Source organism: Perognathus longimembris, chromosome 16 (assembly GCF_023159225.1).
Source record: "Perognathus longimembris pacificus isolate PPM17 chromosome 16, ASM2315922v1, whole genome shotgun sequence".
In the NCBI taxonomy this organism is placed as follows: Eukaryota; Metazoa; Chordata; class Mammalia; order Rodentia; family Heteromyidae; genus Perognathus; species Perognathus longimembris.
In genome coordinates, this window is record NC_063176.1 from 57953950 (window position 1) to 57970550 (window position 16601).

Here is a 16601-nt window from a genome sequence, read left to right on the forward strand (position 1 = left end):
CCCGTGACTGACAAGAAAAGAAAGCTAGTTTGTTGGGCCAGTGCCTAGCATGCCCAGTCCCATGGTCCTGTGGCCTAGTTGGCACCTTCCCTTCCTGAGGACCCAGGAGAGCCCTGCGTCACGCCGCCATGCCTGAGGAGCTCTCCACTTGTTTGTCTAGATCCAGCAACATCGGGCTCAGCACAGTCCACACGACCAGACAAACACTTCCTTTCCTTCTTTCCTCTTCCTTCCTTTCTCTCCCTCCTCCTTCCCTCTCTTCCCTCCCTCCCTCCCTCCTCCCCCCTCTCTCTGCCAGTCCTAGGGCTTAAACTCAGGGCCTGGGCACTAACCCTGAGCTTTTTAAATTTTGCTTAAGGCTGGTACCACCTGAGTCCCAGCTCCACTTGTGGCATTTTGGTGGTTAACTGGAAACAAGAGTCTCACAGACTTTCTCGGCTGGCTTTGAACTGCAGTCCACAGATTTCAGCCTCCTGAGTAGCTAAGATTACAGGTGTGAGCCGCGAGCACCCAGGTGGGTGGAAAGGTTTCAACTCATCTGGAGACTTGACGAGTGCTCCAGGGTGGATCTGCTTCCACAGAGCTGACGGGGGGGGGGGGGGGGGGGGATAGACAAGTGGGTACGGTCCGCTTCTGGCCTATCTAAAGTAACCCTATCCCCTGCCTCGCTCACCTGGTGATCCACGGCTTAGCATCCCGTGCCACCTTCCCGCAGGCTTTGGACTTGGGATTTAGACCGTACAAAGAGAGGGGTTTCCGGCAGTGTCCGCTAAGTGGCTTTAGAGCCGCCGCTGTGGTGGGGCCTGCGGTGCTGTCTGTCAGGTGGGAGCAATGCCCCCCGCACCGCTCTCCTCTGCCCCTCCTTCCAGTTTCTCCGGATCTGCGCCGACCTCTTCCGCCTGGTCCCCTTCCTGGTCTTTGTGGTGGTGCCCTTCATGGAGTTCCTGCTGCCCGTGGCAGTGAAGCTCTTCCCCAACATGCTGCCGTCCACGTTTGAGACTCAGTCCATCAAGGTGAGGGGGCTGTGCTCGCGGTGGGCCCAGGGCAGGCGTGGCGTTGCACTCGGGAAGCGGAAGCAGGGGGACTGTGAGTGTAAGGTGAGCCCGGTCATACGGCAGCCCTGTCTCTGGTGAACCAGCAAAAACCAATGTGAATATAGGTGCTAAGTCTAGGATTGTTCCCAAGTCTCCACACACGCACATTCACACAATGGTATAAGGTGCCAGGCTTGCTCTACTTCCCCTCCGTTTGGGGGTCCTGGGCTTGTCCGCCCCTTCCTGGGTGGTCCTTTATCGCTCTCACGTGGGAGCGATGGCCACAGGTAGCCTCGGTAACGTGTGGTCGCAGGGTGCCCCAAACCCGCCAAGGAAGACACGGGTGCGTGGGGTCCCCAGAGAAGCCTCAGGGGCGTTCTGCTTTATTCAAATGAGGAGCCAACTGATATACCCCCAAAGGCGGGCACAGGAGAGGGGCCACTGGTTGGCCACAAGGGCTGTCCCTCAAGTGATGTCAGGGGACTTCCTCTATGCAGAGACCCAGCCCCCCAAGGATTGGGTTTCTGGGATTCCCCCCCCCCCCCCGCCATTGTACACGTGCGGGGGGGGGGGGGGGGCTGCCTTGCTTCTCTTCCAGTTGAAGCCGGAAGGTGGGAGGGACTGCCTTCCGCAGCCCCAGGGCTGGGGGAAGGGCAGCATCACTAAGGGAGCCCTAGTTGCCCTTCCCCCCTTAAGGCCAAGCTAAATCCCCAACAGTATGGTCTGGTGCTTTTGTGAGGCCCCAGCCAAGCCAATTGTGTCAGGCCACACAACCTATAAAGCTCAGAAGTGTCACTGTCTGACCTATAGCACACAAATTTAGCCCCTGCTCTAGTAAGTTGCACAAAGATTTTTTTTTTTTGCCAGTCCTGGGCCTTGGACTCAGGGCCTGAGCACTGTCCCTGGCTTCTTTTTGCTCAAGGCTAGCACTCTGCCACTTGAGCCACAGCGCCACCTCTGGCCTTTGCTGTTGATGTGGTGCTGAGGAATGGAACCCAGGGCTTCGTGCATGGGAGGCGAGCACTCTACCACTAGGCCGCACTCCCAGCCCTATGCCCGAAGGTTTTTAAGGCTGTGAAGCAGGCATTTCTCATCTCTGGTTGCTCTGTGAAGTGTTTCTCTGGGTGGTGTTCACTGAGGGCGAGATGCCTGTCCCGTGGAGCAGCAGTCTCTTCCCTGGGGATGAGCATGGTGGGTGGGTGCAGGAGGGCGCAGGAGGGCAGAAGGTCAGGGTGGAGCACAGCCTTCTGTTTGCGCCTTGCAGGAGGAGAGGCTGAAGAAGGAGCTGCGTGTGAAGCTGGAGCTGGCCAAGTTTCTCCAGGACACCATCGAGGAGATGGCTCTGAAGAACAAGGCGGCCAAGGGGAGCGCCACCAAAGACTTCTCGGCCTTCTTTCAGAAGGTGGCGTGGGGCCTTGTTGCTGCTCCTCTCTCCTGGTCTGGCTGTACCTTAACAGTCCGGCGCTCCCAGGCCAGGCCCACGATGGCCGCCCTCTGCCGCGTGCACAGATCCTGTCAAGGCAACTACATGCGTGCACATGAGTGTGGTCTTAGGGCCAGAGAGCCCCCCAAGGCCGGATGTAGTGCCGACCCCGGGGCCTCCTGCAGTGGGGACCACGTGCTGTGTGCCCATGCTCTGGGGGGGTGGCGTTTGGTCTCTGCAGGAGCCGACGAGAATGGTGGCCCGTTCCTCCCGCCTGGCGGCCCCTCGGCTCTCGCTTCCTGGTGGGCCCCGAGGGTGGGGTTGGACGTGGGAGAACTCAAGCTCTGACCCACTGGGTTTCCTCTGCAGATCCGGGAGACGGGGGAGAGGCCCAGCAATGAGGAAATCATGCGTTTTTCAAAATTGTTTGAGGATGAGCTGACCATGGATAACCTGACACGGCCCCAGCTGGTGGCGCTGTGCAAGCTGCTGGAGCTCCAGTCCATCGGCACCAACAGCTTCCTGCGCTTCCAGCTCACCATGCGGCTGCGGTCCATCAAGGCCGACGACAAGGTAGGCCGGCCACGGGGCAAAGCCAGGCAGACGTGGCTCCCTGGCTTTTCACCTTTGTTTTTTCTTTTTTGATCAGTGCTGGCGTTGGAACTCAGAGCCCTGAGCTTGCTAGGACAGTTGCCTTGTGCTGAGCCAAGCTCCAGCCCTTTTATACGCCGGCTGTTTTGAGATAGGGTCTTGCGTGTTTCTGAGCACACACCCAGACCGCAGTCCTATTCTAAGCTTTTCTTCATAGTTGGGGTAACAGGAGATAGACACGTGCTACCATGCTCAGCTTCTTCTGCTGAGTTGGGGTTGTAACAGGAGATAGACACGTGCTACCATGCTCAGCTTCTTCTGCTGAGTTGGGGTTTGAGAGCTTTTCTGTGGTGAGTTCTCCTGGTTAGTTAGAGATCAAGTCGCCTGGAGTGTTTTGGTTGGATGGCTTCTTAACCTCAAGGCTCAGATCTCAGCTGCCGGAGTAGCTAGGATGACAGGTGTGGGCACTTGCACCTAGCTAAGAGAAACCATGCTGAGAGCAATGAGAGGAGGGACAGTGCCCCCCTGTAGGGAAAATGGCCTGATGGCAGTGGCTTCTTCAAAGACAAACCCGGAGCCCAAGGAAGACAAATGACACGTGTCATGTGCACCGAGGAAAGCACTGTCAGCCTGTGCCGGGCTAGATTCACCTCCCCTGGTGCGGGGATGCTCAGCTTCCTCCCTTATCAGTGCTCCCCTTTTCACCCTCTCCCCTGGGCACCCGACCCGCAGGCGGCCAAGGTGGAGCAAAGGGACACGGGCTAGCCTAAGGTGCACGTGGCCGAACGAGATCCCCTTTTCCTCCCTCCTTACCCACCAAGGAAGCCAGGCGCACACGGATCTCGGAGACGCTTCGGAGAGCAATCCAATTTAATCGGGAGGGGCTCACAGTAATATAGTAGTGATGACGAGGATTGAGCAGGAGCTGGCCATAGGCTGGCGAGCTTGTCTGTCCAAGAGCAGCTCCCAAGGACCTCCCTCATGGGCTAACGTCACTTCCCATAGTACCGCCCTCTGGGCAAAGCCCGCAAAAGGAGAGCACACGTGCTCATTGGTGCAATGTGGGGGATGGTCTCAAAGCTACCCCTTCTGGTTCCGGACCCAGAAGGAGATAGGTGTGGCTCACTTCCACACTGCCCCAGGGCTGGGGGAAGGGCGGCCTCTCAGGAGCGCTCTCCTCGCCCTTCCCCCCTTAAGGCCAAGAGGAATCCCCAACAAGCCTGGATCCCTGTCCCAGCACGAGCGCCCCGTGGGCCGCCAGGGCACAAGCTTAGCTTCCTAGCCCGTTACTGTGGAGGGGGGATCTCAAAGCCTGGCTGACTTTGAACCATCATCAAAGCCTTCTTCTTCTTTTTTTCTTTATGTGCCAATCCTGGGGCTTAAACTCAGGTCATGGGTGCTGTAGTTGAGCTTTTTACTTGGGGGGTGGGGGCTTTTCCTTTTTGGTACTGGGGCTCACACCCAGGACATTGTGTTTGCTAGGCAAGCACTTTGCCACTGAGCTACATCCCATCTGTACCTGAGCTTTTTTGCTCAAGGCTACCACTCTACCACTTGAGCCACAGTTCTACTTCCAGCTTGTTGGTGGTTAATTGGGGATAAGAGTCTCACAGACTTTCCTGCCTGGGCTGGCTTCGACTAAGATTCTCCTCAGATCTCAGCCTCCTGAGTAGCCAGGGTTACCGGTGTGGCCACTGCTGCCCACCGCCATGTATGAATCTTCTCCATGCATTTAGGTCACATGTTTCAGCAATTGCTTTTATTCTTGTGTGTGTGTGTGGTGTGTGTGTCCACGCACGCACATGCACGCACGTGCGCATATGTGTGCAGGTATTTTTGGAGGTAGATGTAACTTAAGCTGACCTTGAGCTCATGACGTTCCTGCCTCTATTTCCAGAGTACTAGGATTATAGGCACGCACCATCACATATTGCAATGTTTTTTTTCTTTTTAACCTCATAAACTGGGAATGGTGGCATGAACTACAATCCCAGTGACTCAACAGATGGAAACCCAGAGGATTGTAGTCCAGGCCAGCCCAGGCAAAACAAAACCTGTGACTCTGTTTTCAAAATGACTAAAGCAAGAAAGGGCTGAGGCCTGACTGAGGTAGTAATGTCTGCCAGGCAAGCACAAGGCCTTAAATTCAAATCCTACCCCCTTCCCCTAAGGTAACATTGTTGCCGTAACTTCTGATGACTTTAAAAAGTAATCATTGGTTGACTTTTCCTTCCAGCTGATCTCTGAGGAAGGGGTGGACACTCTGAATGTCAAGGAACTCCAGGCAGCTTGTCGGGCCCGAGGCATGCGGGCCCTGGGTGTTACAGAAGACCGTCTGAGGGGCCAGCTGAAGCAGGTGCGTGGCTTGAGGGCTGGCAGGCAGGTGAGAAGACCTGGTAGAGTAACACTTCCACAGCCAGGATGCCTAGGGCCTTTCTACACGGTTTCTTTTCTTTCTTTGTTTAGTCTCTGTGCAATATTGTGGCTTGAACTCAGGACCTTATGCTCATTTGGCATTCTACCACTTGAGCCATATCACCAGCCCTACTTTTTTGTGTGTGCCAGTCCTTGGGTTTGAAGTCAACTCAAGGCCTGGGTGAATCCCTGAGCCAGAGTTCTACTTCTGGCTTTTTGGTGGTTAATTGGAGATGAGAGTTTCATTGACTTCCCTGCCTAGTCTGGCTTTGAACTAGATCTTCAGCTTTCACCATCCTAAATAGCGAGGATTTTAAGTGTGAGTCACCGGCGCCTGGTGCCAGGCTTACTGTTTTTGTTGTTGTTGTTGTTGTTGTTGTTGTTTGAGGCAAATCTGAGACTTTTCTCCTTGGTCTGGCTCAGAACTGCAATCCTCCAAATGTCAGCCTCCTGAGAAGCCAGGATTAGAATTGTGAACCATCTGCACTGCCTTTGCTTTTTTGACATAAAAAAGCATTTAAGTTTTTGATGTTAGAAAATGCAAAGACTGGGGCTGGGAATATGGCCTAGTGGCAAGAGTGCTTGCCTTGCATACATGAAGCCCTGGGTTCGATTCCCCAGCACCACATAGATAGAAAATGACCCAAAGTGGCGCTGTGGCTCAAGCGGCAGAGTGCTAGCCTTGAGCAAAAAGAAGCCAGGGACAGTGCTCAGGCCCTGAGTCCAAGCCCCAGGACTGGCCAAAGAAAATGCAAAGACTGTGAGGTATCTGGAATGAGGCCGTACTGAATGACGGTAATGAAGGACCTGTTCTGCCTGGTCTCAGATGCTCATGCCGTCAGCAGTGGTCCTTGGTGCTCATCTCTTCAGTTGTCGTTCATGTGTTTACCATAGCCTACCTTTGGTTCTGGGTGAATTTGGAGCCTTTTTTGACCAACAGTCTGGCTGCTACACTGGTACTTGGTATCATGTGGTCTCTGATGATATCCCCCTCCCTTGATTGAGACATCCTGTATGTTCGTTGCTAGGAAAAATTCTTCCTTTCACCTGTCTCACAACAAACAGGCTGCTGACCTACTCAAGAACCAAATTGCTGCTAATTCCAGACTTGAGTCTTATAGACTTATCTAATATAGGTTTTTGGAACATGGCTTCTGTTTTTCTCCTACTCTTTTTATTATTATTATTATTTTTTTTGTCATTTGAGGGGCTTGAACTTGGGGGCCTGGGTGCTGTCCCCGAGCTTTTTGGCTCAAGGTTAGCACTCTACCACTTTGAGCCACAGCTCTACTTGCAGTTTTCTGGTGATTAGTTGAAGTTAAGACTCTGGTGGACTTTCCTGCCTGGGCTGGCTTTGAACCCAGTCCTCAGATCTCAGCCTCCTGAGTAGCTAGGATGACAGGTGTGAGCCCCCCGCACCTGGCTCCTAATTTACTCTTTACCCTTGGCAAACTCACTTGAACTATGAGTTCTCACCTTTAGTCGTTGTGGCTGGCTCCGCCCTCACGCCTCTGTGGGCAAGTTAGGACTTGGGTTGATGTTGGTGGGCGTTTCTGGAGCAGGGTCACATGTGGATCATGTGCTTTACTTGTGACCAGTCTGATCTCTGGTCACCCCCTCTCTCCGCCCCCCTTGGCCTGGGGTTCTCTGTGCAGGTGCACAGCACACAGTGGGTCCTCGGGCGGGAGTCCCGGTGGCAGGATGTGGGGGGCAGATGCACTCGCACCCATCCAGCCTTTGCACCCGAAGGCCCGAAGAGTGCGGGCCACGAGACTCGTCTCCACCCCGTGCTGGGACAAGCCCACCTACTCTTCTCGGGACCTCAGAGGTCTGCCTTAGAGTGATCGTTTACTAAACTGGTTACCAACCTCCAACACGTAGGATGTTTGCATCTTGAAACAACATCTTCAGAGAGCTTGCGGCAGTGATTTACTGCTGCCCAAGTCCTGTTGTCCTTGATGCCAGCAGAGTCCTCTCCTACTCAAGTCGGAGCAGCTGCAGGAGGCTCCAGACCTGAAATTCCCAGGCCACTGTGGGAGAGGCGGCAAGCGAGGCCAGCAGAGTGGGGCGGGGCTGGGCTTCCATCATGGCTGTTCTGCTTCCAGTGGCTGGACCTGCACCTGCATCACGAAATCCCCACGTCGCTGCTCATACTGTCCCGGGCCATGTACCTCCCAGACACCCTCTCTCCTGCTGACCAGCTCAAGTCCACCCTGCAGACTCTCCCAGAGATAGTGGTACGCATTGCTGAGAGACCCCCGGGGCTCACTTGTGGTGCGGTGGGAGCCCCCCCCCCCCCCCCCCCCGAGCCCTCGGTCTGCCTGCCTGCCTGTCGGCACTGGCTTGTCTCCTGATCTCCTCACAGCCCTCTTCCCGGCTCCTCTGCCTTCCAGCACGCTCTGGGCATATTGAGCAAGCGACCTTGACCCTGCCTCGTGTGGACTGGGAAAGCAGACCTGTAGCTTGCGTTTGAGTTTTGCCAGTGTAGCCTGTACTGCCCTTTACCACATGGGCATGGAAGGCGCCCACCGGGGCCTTGGGGTTCTTCCCCGCCCCTGGGGGCAGCACCTCAACAGTGCGTCCTGTCCCTACACCGGGGCTCCTGTGGTGCTGCAGCTTAGGTAGGGGCGGGGGAGAGGCAGGGCAGCGTGTGCCTGTGCACCGCCCCTCCCCGCCTCCCCCCCACCATCCCCCCCCCGCCCCCCGCACTCACCACAGGCCCCTCTCCTCTGAAGGCCAAGGAAGCCCAGGTGAAAGTGGCCGAGGTGGAAGGTGAGCAGGTGGACAACAAGGCGAAGCTGGAGGCCACTCTGCAGGAGGAGGCCGCCATTCAGCAGGAGCACCGGGAGAAGGAGCTGGAAAGGGCCGTGGAGACCGCAGTAAGCGCCGCCCCCACGGGGCCCCCCTCGGGTCCAGGGAACCCCCAGTCTGTCCTCGCTTGGTTTCTGAGGTGGTGGTACCGGCCCAGGGAGGAGGGCGCGTCTGGGGCTGCGCTCTGCAGGGGCGCCCCTCCAGAGCACGAGAAGGGGGAGGGAAGGGAGGAGGAGTGAGCCCCGTGAGCACAGGGAGCCAGGTTAGCGCCTGGGTAGGCCGCGCGGGGGCCCCGCTCGGTGTCCCTGCTCCTCGGTGTCCTCCTCTCACACCCCAGTGCCGGCTCCCTGGGTCTCCGAGTCCTTCGGGGTCCTCTGCAGCAGGTGGTGGGCATGGAGCCCAGCCCAGGATGGGCTGGGTGCCCTGACCCCCTCTGCAGAGGCCCTGGTGGCCCCTGCCGCCGGGCGGTGGTCCATAGCGTCCGCCGTCACTGTCGCCTGGCCAGCCTCTGGCGGGAGCCGTGCAGGGTGACGGTTGTGCTTGTTGGGTTTCAGAAGGACATGGAGCCAGAAGTCACTGAAGCCGCTGCCCCCGGGAAGCCGGTGGTGGAGGTGCAGCCAGCTGTGCCCGACGTCATTCTGCCCTCGGAGGTCCTGAAGGACACCGCCCCTGTGCTGGAGGGCTTGAAGGCAAGTGACACACAGCCCTGCGGGGTAGGTCTGGGCCGTGGCCCCGCTCCGAGGCGGAGGTGCTCAGCGGGGGAGGAAAGGTTGGCGGGGCAGAGGAGTGGCGAGCAGGTGTGTACAAGTTGCTAGGGGCGAGGCTGCCATGCTTCGAGTGGGCCTCCAGGGAGACGGAGACGGAGGCGGTCTCTCGGAGAGCTTCCTCTGCGGTTCCGGTGTCCCCTGCTAGATGCCTGGTCTGGGGCCCTTGAAGGCCCAGCGGCCGGGGACGTGGTAGATCCTGGGAGCTCAGGGCACAGGTGGCTTCTCCATCCCTGGGCACTTGCTTTTTGTTTTGTTTCTTTGAGGCCAGTCCTGGGCCTTGGACTCAGGGCCTGAGCACTGTCCCTGGCTTCTTTTTGCTCAAGGCCAGCACTCTGCCACGTGAGCCACAGCGCCACTTCTGGCTTTTTCCGTGTATGTGGTGTTGAGGACTCGAACCCGGGGCTTCCTGCATGTGAGGCAAGCACTCTACTGCTCAGCCACATTCCCAGTCCCCCTGGGCACTGTCTGACCCTTCTGCCCTGGGGTCCCGTGGCTCAAAAAGAGCAGATCTAGCGGGGGATCCGTGAGCGGATGGAGACCTTGAATGGGAGACCATGCCCAGAGAGGTCTTAGCCTTGGGGGTCCCAAAGGAGGCCTTGAGGCCACGAGTGTTGGGAAGAGGACAGGCTGGCTGGGTGAGACAGAGGAGAGGAGCCTGGGAGGTCGAGGTGGGGGGGGGGGCGGGGGGGCAGTGTGGCCTTGACAGTGACCAGGCCTACAGGCAAAGGGCCGGTTCAGGCCCGCACTCCGGGGAAGAGGTGCGGGGAAAGTGTCTAGAGGGACTGGGCCGGGGGCAGCTCTGTGCAGCAGGAGAAGGGCAGGGAGGGCACGGGGCCCGACGGCGTGGCTCCGTCTGGAGACTGACCCTGCGTGGGATCGCCCAGCGGGTGCGTAACGCCGGGGCCCCAGTCCTGAGGAGCAGGCTGCTGCACAGTCCTGGCACCCTCGCCACACACATGGGGGGGAGGGGAGACATGGCCGAGCTGGAGCCGAAAGGAGGGGTGCTCCCGTCCCAGACACGCCCGCCGCTTCCGCTTCCATGGTGGGAGGGAGCCGCTGCTTCCCGGGCGGTTGGCCCCAGTGGCTTCGCCTCCAGCACTGACCCAAGCCTGCGGGGCCCCAGGCTCCCAGGGGCTCAGTGCTGAGGAGCTCCGTCCCCAGCGCACGCCCAGTCGTGTCTTAAGAAGCGAGTGACTGGAATGAAGCTGTCCTGTAAGAATGGCCACGCAGTCTACCCTGAGAGCGCAGTGAGGGACCTTTCTGTGCTCCCGGGAAGCAGGGGAGGGGGCTGGTTGTCCTCCACGCCCTGCCCACCATGCAGACACGCCCGTAGCACAGCCCCACCCACCCCAAAGCCATGGCGGTAGAGCGCTGCGTCCCAGATGTGTGTGGCGGTAGGCGGTGAGGTAAAATAATCCCTGAGTGAACAGAGGGACTTGCTCTACTCCTTTCCAGGCTCAGCAGTGCCGACCTGTGAATTCCAGCAGGGTGTTTTTATTGGTGAAATTGACACGCTTGCGTTAAAATTTATGTAGCAATGAGAATCAGAGGACCTAAAATAGCCAAGATGGTCCTTATAAAGGCAATGAAAGGCGGAGCCCGTGGCTCCCCACTGTAATTCCGCTTACTAGGGAACTCGGGATCCGGAGGATCACGGTTAGAGGCCAGCTGTGCGGGGGAGTTGGAGAGATTCCCCTTCCACACCCAGAGCCGGGGGGTGGTGCGCCTGGCACCGCCGGCCACACGGGAGGCTGACTTTTCAAGGACTGAGGTTTTAGGTCAGCCCAGGCAGAGAAGTCCTTAAGACTTCCATTTCTAGTGAGAGAAGCTGGAGGTGGTGGTCCCTGCCTATGACCCCAGCCGTGGTAGAGAGGTGAAGGTGGACGCCGACGCAAGAGGTGAGACCTTGGTCGATCCTTAAAAAGAAAAGCAGCGTAACCCGGGCACGGGGGCTCCCGCCTGTCATCCTAGCTACTCAGGAGGCTGAGATCTGAGGATCAGGGTTCAAAGCCAGTTCAGGCAGAAAAGTCCCCTTGAGATTTCTTTATTTTTGTCAGTCATGGGCCTTGAACTCCGGGCCTGGACGCTGCCCCTGTGCTCTTCAGCTCAAGGCTAGCGCTCTGCCACTTGGGCCACAGCACCACTTCCTGTTTTCTGGTGGTTAATTGGAGATAAGAGCCTCATGTACTTTCTTGTCCGGGCTGGCTTTGAACCATGATCCTCAGATCTCAGCCTCCTGAGTTGCTAGGATGACAGTTGTGAGCCACCAGCACCTGGCTCACATGAGACTTTTATCTCCAATAGATGACTCATAAAAGCCAGAAGTGATGCTGTGGCTCAAGTGGTAGAGCGCTTGCCTTGAGCACAAAGAGTCTCAGGGACAGCGGCCAGGCCCTGAGTTCAAGCCCCAGGACCTGGAAAAAAAAAATAACAAGTGGTGCTGCGTGATTCCCCTCCAAAAAGCTCTAGAAACTGCAGGCTGTTGGATGGGCCAGGACCTGGTGGGGCAGGGTGGGTTTGGGGGGCGGGGGCACAAGGAAGCACTTGAGGGAAGCAAGTTTGGTCACTCCCACAGCTGTGTGGCTTCCCTGGTGAGCACACGGGCCACACTCAGTGCAGGGGCGCGGGAGGAGAGTGAGGACGCTGGCCCCTGTGGCCCGCCCAGCCTGCCTTGAGCTTGACACCCCCCCCCCCCCCCAGTGCTTGCAAATAGGAACGGAGTTAGGAAGCCCAGTTGGCCCTCACTGTCTGCCTGTTGCTTCTTCTCAGGAAGAGGAAATAACCAAGGAGGAAATTGACATTCTCAGCGATGCCTGCTCCAAACTGCAGGAGCAGAAGAAGTTGCTGACCAAGGAGAAGGAAGAGCTGGAGCTGCTGAAGGTGGACGTCCAGGACTACAGCGAGGTGAGGCGGGGCGGGAGGAGGCTGCGGGCCGAGCGCTGGGCTCAGGTCTCGTGGACGGGGATGGCTGCTCGGCCCGATTCCGTGCGGGGCAGCATGGGAGCGCTGCCGGCCACCGACACATCGTGGTCACACTGCAGGCGAGCGGGGGAAAGCCAGCCAGAGGAGATGCAGACAGGAAGTCAGGGATTATAGTTCAGTATAGCGCACTTGCCTAGCACGTGTGAGACGCTGGGGGAGATTTTCAGCATGGGGAGAAAAAGAGAATTAGAAAAAAGGAAAACGGATTTTATTCTAAAATTCCCACCATGGTTGTAGCTGGGCCTCGTTCTGGTAGACGGTGTCTGTACGGGCGTCAGGACTGCGGGAGAGAGGCCTGAATGCCGAGGTCCCACCCGAGTGTTCACTCAGTGAGGACTCGAGTGAAATCTTACTCGTCATTTGTTTTTGTTTGTTTGTTTTGTTTTGCCAGTTCTGAGGCTTGAACTCAGGGCCTGGGTCCTGTCCCTGAGCTGCTTTTGCTCAAAGCTAGTACTCTCCCACTTGAGCCACAGCGCCACTTCGGGATTTTTCTGTTTATATGAGGAATCGAACCCCGGGCTTCATGCATGCGAGGCAAGCACTCTACTGCTCAGCCACATTCTCAGCCCCTCATTCCTTTTTCCAAGCTAAATTTAATGTAGAACCCATAGCCATGGCGTGTGTGTGTGTGTGTGTGTGTGTGTGTGTGTGTGTGAACTTTTTACAACTGCAAATAATTTTCATTAGGACTTGCAAGAGATCAAGAAAGAGCTTTCAAAGACCGGTGATGAAAAATACGTGGAGGAGTCCAAAGCCAGCAAGCGACTGACGAAGCGAGTGCAGCAGATGATTGGGCAGATCGACGGCCTGATCACACAGCTGGAGGCCGGGCAGCAGGCTGGCAAGCTGGGTCCCGCCGAGGGCTCCCCTGCAGGGTGAGTACCTGGGCCCACGCGGCCAGTGGAGCAGCCGACAGGGGCTTCGCCTGGGGCCTTGGGGCTCATCTCTGTGACTAGCTGCCGCTGTATGGGCCTGGGCTCCAGCCAGGGGCCTTTGCTCGTAGTTTTGCTTCTTCCCCCCATCTTCCTGTCCTAGTGTGGATTTTACCTATGCAAGGCACACCGTCTCCTTTCTCCCCCTCCCCTGTAGTTTCCCTCAGGTTCTAGTCCCGGTCTGTTGGGCTCTTCTTCCCGCACCCAGTCGTGCTCTCTCCTGCCTCCTCCTCTTCCTGTCATTCCCCCCCCCCCCCCGCCCCATGCCGTCTGGCCCCGGTGCATCCCACTCGACAGCAGCGCCTTCCTTATACTCCTGGGGTCTAGGTCTTTTTTTTTTTTCCCCAGTCCTGGGCTTGAACTCAGGGCCTGAGCACTGTCCCTGGCTTCCTTTTGCTCAAGGCTAGCACTCTGCCACTTGAGCCACAGCGCCCCTTCTGGCCGTTTTCTGTATATGTGGTGCTGGGGAATCGAACCCAGGGCTTCACGCATGCTAGGCCAGCTCTCCACCAGTGAGCCACATTCCCAGGCCTCCTGGGCTCCAGTTCTGTGTGGGCTTCCCACGCTTCCAGGCCGCAAGCAGCGGGCCTCGCCCCTGCACCCACGCCCCGTCTTCGGACGTCCCCTCTCGAGCTGCCCGTTGGCTTGAGGACCATCGCGCAGAGCCCACGGCAGGCACGGGAACCTGGCGTGTGGTGATGGTGGCGGCAGCGCCCTCGTGGCCGTGCCGGCAGAGGAAGGGGTGTCGAGGGTGTCGCCATGCACGTCGGTGCGCGTGGCCGGGGGCCCCGGGGCCGGTGACCGGCTGGCGGCCCCATGAGGCTGTGCTCCCCAGGGAGGAGGTCATCAGCGTCTCTGAGCTCATCAGCGCCATGAAGCAAATCCAGCACATTCCCGAGAACAAGCTGGTCAGCCTGGCCTCAGCCCTGGATGAAAACAAGGATGGCAAGATCAACATGAACGACCTCATCAAGGTGGGTCTGGGCGGCCTGCGCCGCAGCCGCCGCCCCGCGCCCGGCTCTGGGCGCTGCGCGTGAGGCTCGCGGCAGGCGGAGGCGTGGACCCCAGCACTGCAGAGCCGACCCACAAGGCCGCTGGGGGAAGCTGCAGATGTGCTCGTGAGCCAGCGACGTGGGCTGCACGCAGGCCTCTGCCCCCCGCCCCGCACACGCACCGCCGCGGGGCCCGCGGGGCCCCACAGGCCGCCTGTCCTCTGTCTGCCGGGGCTCCGGGCTCCTCCGAGCGGAGGCGCTGCCTCGGGGGGCTGTGGTCGCGGGGGACGGTGGGTGGCAGTGCCGCTGCCCTTTTGCCTCCACGTGGACCCTTCTCTGCACACTCGGAGACCTGGAGGTGGGGGGCGTCCCTGCCAGGGCTCGCAAGAGGCCAGCCGGGCCCCCGTCGGCGTGGGGAGTGGGGCTCCCGTGGAGTGGCCGGCATTTGAGAGGCTCTGGACGCCCGGCATCTCCCGACGCAGCGGCGAGCGTCTGTAGTTTCCGTCCCGTTAAAGGAAGGCCGTGTCACACACCTCCCCTCCCCTCTTAGTCCACACGACAGGGCCGGGGGGGGGGTGCCCCCCTATACCACTCTCTCTGCCCCGAGAACCACATCGGGGACAGGCCCCGGGCCCCCAGGGGGTGGCAGGCCAGGTGGCCCTAGCAGGTGTGTTTGCCACCGTCCCCTGTGCCCTTGGTGCCCCCGGGGAGGAGGCCTGGTCCTCTCTGAGAAGCGGTGCGGCTCCAGGGGCATAGCCCCCTCCCCCACCCCTGCAGGCAGCGCCCCGCGGAGGAGGCGGGGGCGCGTGGACCCTGAACCCCCACTCCCGTGTGTGCAGGTGATTGACCTGGTGGACAAAGAAGATGTCCACGTCTCCACCAGCCAGGTGGCCGAGATCGTGGCGACCCTGGAGAAGGAGGAGAAGGTGGGGGAGAAGGAGAAGGCCAAGGAGAAGGCCGAGAAGGAGGCCGCGGAGGTGAAGAATTAGGGTGCGGCCGCTGGCGCCGTGGGGGCTTCCCGCGCGTCCGCCGTGGCCCCGCCGTGGCCCCGCCGCGGCCCCGCCGCGCCAGCCGCGGTGGGAAAGGCGAGGACGATTGCGCCGAGGTGATTCTCAGTGGCAGATCCGATATTTTGTCTGGAATAAATCAGAAACTTCCGTAATCGAGAAATCTCAATTCCATCATTCCACGAAGACGTCCGTGTGAGACTCGGGAAGCCCCTGGGATTGCGTGGACTCGGCCCCGGCGCGGGGCGGACGGCGAGGACCTCGCGGGCTGCGCCCCGGGGTGGAAGCGAGCGGCTGTGTCTGCGTGTCCGCGGAGACGAGGCCCGGGAGGCCGCGGGCCGGGGGGGCGTCGCCCCCGCCCCGCCCCGCCCCGCCCCGCCCGATCCGTCCTCCCGAGCGCCCTCGATTGGCCGCGGCCGGCCCCGCTCTCCAGCCAGCTGACAGGACTCGGCCGTGTGCGCGTGCGCCGTGCCGCGGACACGCGGGAAGCCTCCGACGCCGCCCCCGCCGCCCCCTCCGACGCCGCCCCCGCCGCCCCGCCCCTCGCTGCCGCGCGCCCAGCGGACCTCTCACGCGGCCGGGGGCGGGGGGGGGGGGGGACCCGGGGCCCCGCGCCCTTCCCTCCTCACACTCGCCGCGGCCAGCAGGGGAGCTGAGGTCGGGTCCCCGGCACCGGCCGCCACGCCCACGCGCTGCTGAGGGGCCGGGCCGGGCGCGCGCCCGCAGCCCTGCCCTCGGGGATCCCGGGCCCACACCGGCCCGGGCGGGAAAGGCGTGAGGAGCGGGGCCCGGCCGGGAGGGAAGGAGCTCAGGGGCAGCGCCCGGCCCCGAGTTCAAGGCCCGGGACCCGCGGGAAGAAAACTACACGGCGAGTCACGGCGCGTCCCTCGGGGGGCCCGGAGCATCGGAACCCGCACGGCACGGGAGCGGCCGCGTGGCTGCCCGGACCGGGGCCGCAGTCGTGCCCGTGACCTCTGCCCCCGCGCCCCGCCTGTCCCGGCGCCCGCTCCGTGCTGGCCGGATGTCCCCGCACAGGAGGCGGTTTCCCCGCGGTGCCGGCCGCTCTCGGGCTCGAGGGCTTCCGGGCCCCCTGGGCAGCCGCAGGGCCCCCCCCCCCCCGCTCTCCCCCCTCCGCCCTCCCCGCCGCGCGGACCTGGCCTCCCTCGAGGGGCGCCGCGTCCCCGGGGGAGGGAGAGACGGCTCCCGGTCGGCTTCCGGGGGACGAGGCGGGGCGGGGCGCCCGGCCCTCCGCCGTGGCCGCCCCGAGCCCCCACGCAGTGCCTTCCTGCGGCGGCCCGGCCCGGCCCCGGGGGCGCGTCCGCTCGGGGGGGCCGGGGGGGGGCACAGCCCGTGCTCGAGCCGGGAGGGACGGGGAGGCAGAGCCCGTGCTCGAGCCCCGGCCGCCGGCGCGTCTGCTCGGGGGGGACGGGGAGGCAAAGCCCCCGCGGGCACGCGCGCCGAGGGACCGGGTTCTGTGCCCGGCCCGGGGCTCCACACCGAGCCCCGTCCTCCCGGGGTCCCCTGCCTTGGCCTGAGGAGGCCCGTGCCGTCGTCTGCCCCAGGACGCCGGGCAGGCTGCCGGCGCGGCCCCCGGGGCGGACGGGGCCGGTGACTGCGCTCGTGTTCTCGAGGCTCACTGAGAGGCGG

At 60.8% G+C, this 16601-nt stretch overlaps 2 protein-coding genes across 6 annotated transcripts in view; one reads left to right on the forward strand and one right to left on the reverse strand.

Annotated features, from left to right (window-relative positions):
- Nucleotides 1-15111, forward strand: part of Letm1 (leucine zipper and EF-hand containing transmembrane protein 1) — a 26154-nt gene extending 11043 nt beyond the window's left edge. For 2 of the 3 annotated variants that reach the window (XM_048363992.1, XM_048363994.1), the window contains exons 4-14: nt 870-1013; nt 2299-2436; nt 2827-3030; nt 5285-5404; nt 7569-7700; nt 8199-8342; nt 8829-8963; nt 11811-11945; nt 12711-12898; nt 13791-13929; nt 14787-15111. In XM_048363992.1, coding sequence (XP_048219949.1) covers nt 870-1013; nt 2299-2436; nt 2827-3030; nt 5285-5404; nt 7569-7700; nt 8199-8342; nt 8829-8963; nt 11811-11945; nt 12711-12898; nt 13791-13929; nt 14787-14936 — 1629 coding nt within the window. In that variant the 3' untranslated portion in view covers nt 14937-15111. The remainder of the gene's footprint in view (nt 1-869; nt 1014-2298; nt 2437-2826; nt 3031-5284; nt 5405-7568; nt 7701-8198; nt 8343-8828; nt 8964-11810; nt 11946-12710; nt 12899-13790; nt 13930-14786) is intronic. The other variant, XM_048363993.1, reaches the window with a different exon arrangement.
- Fgfr3 (fibroblast growth factor receptor 3) overlaps nt 11698-16601 on the reverse strand; it is a 24358-nt gene continuing 19454 nt past the window's right edge. For all 3 annotated transcript variants that reach the window (XM_048363989.1, XM_048363991.1, XM_048363990.1), the window contains exon 19: nt 11698-11711. The gene's annotated coding sequence lies outside the window, so the exon portion shown is untranslated. The remainder of the gene's footprint in view (nt 11712-16601) is intronic.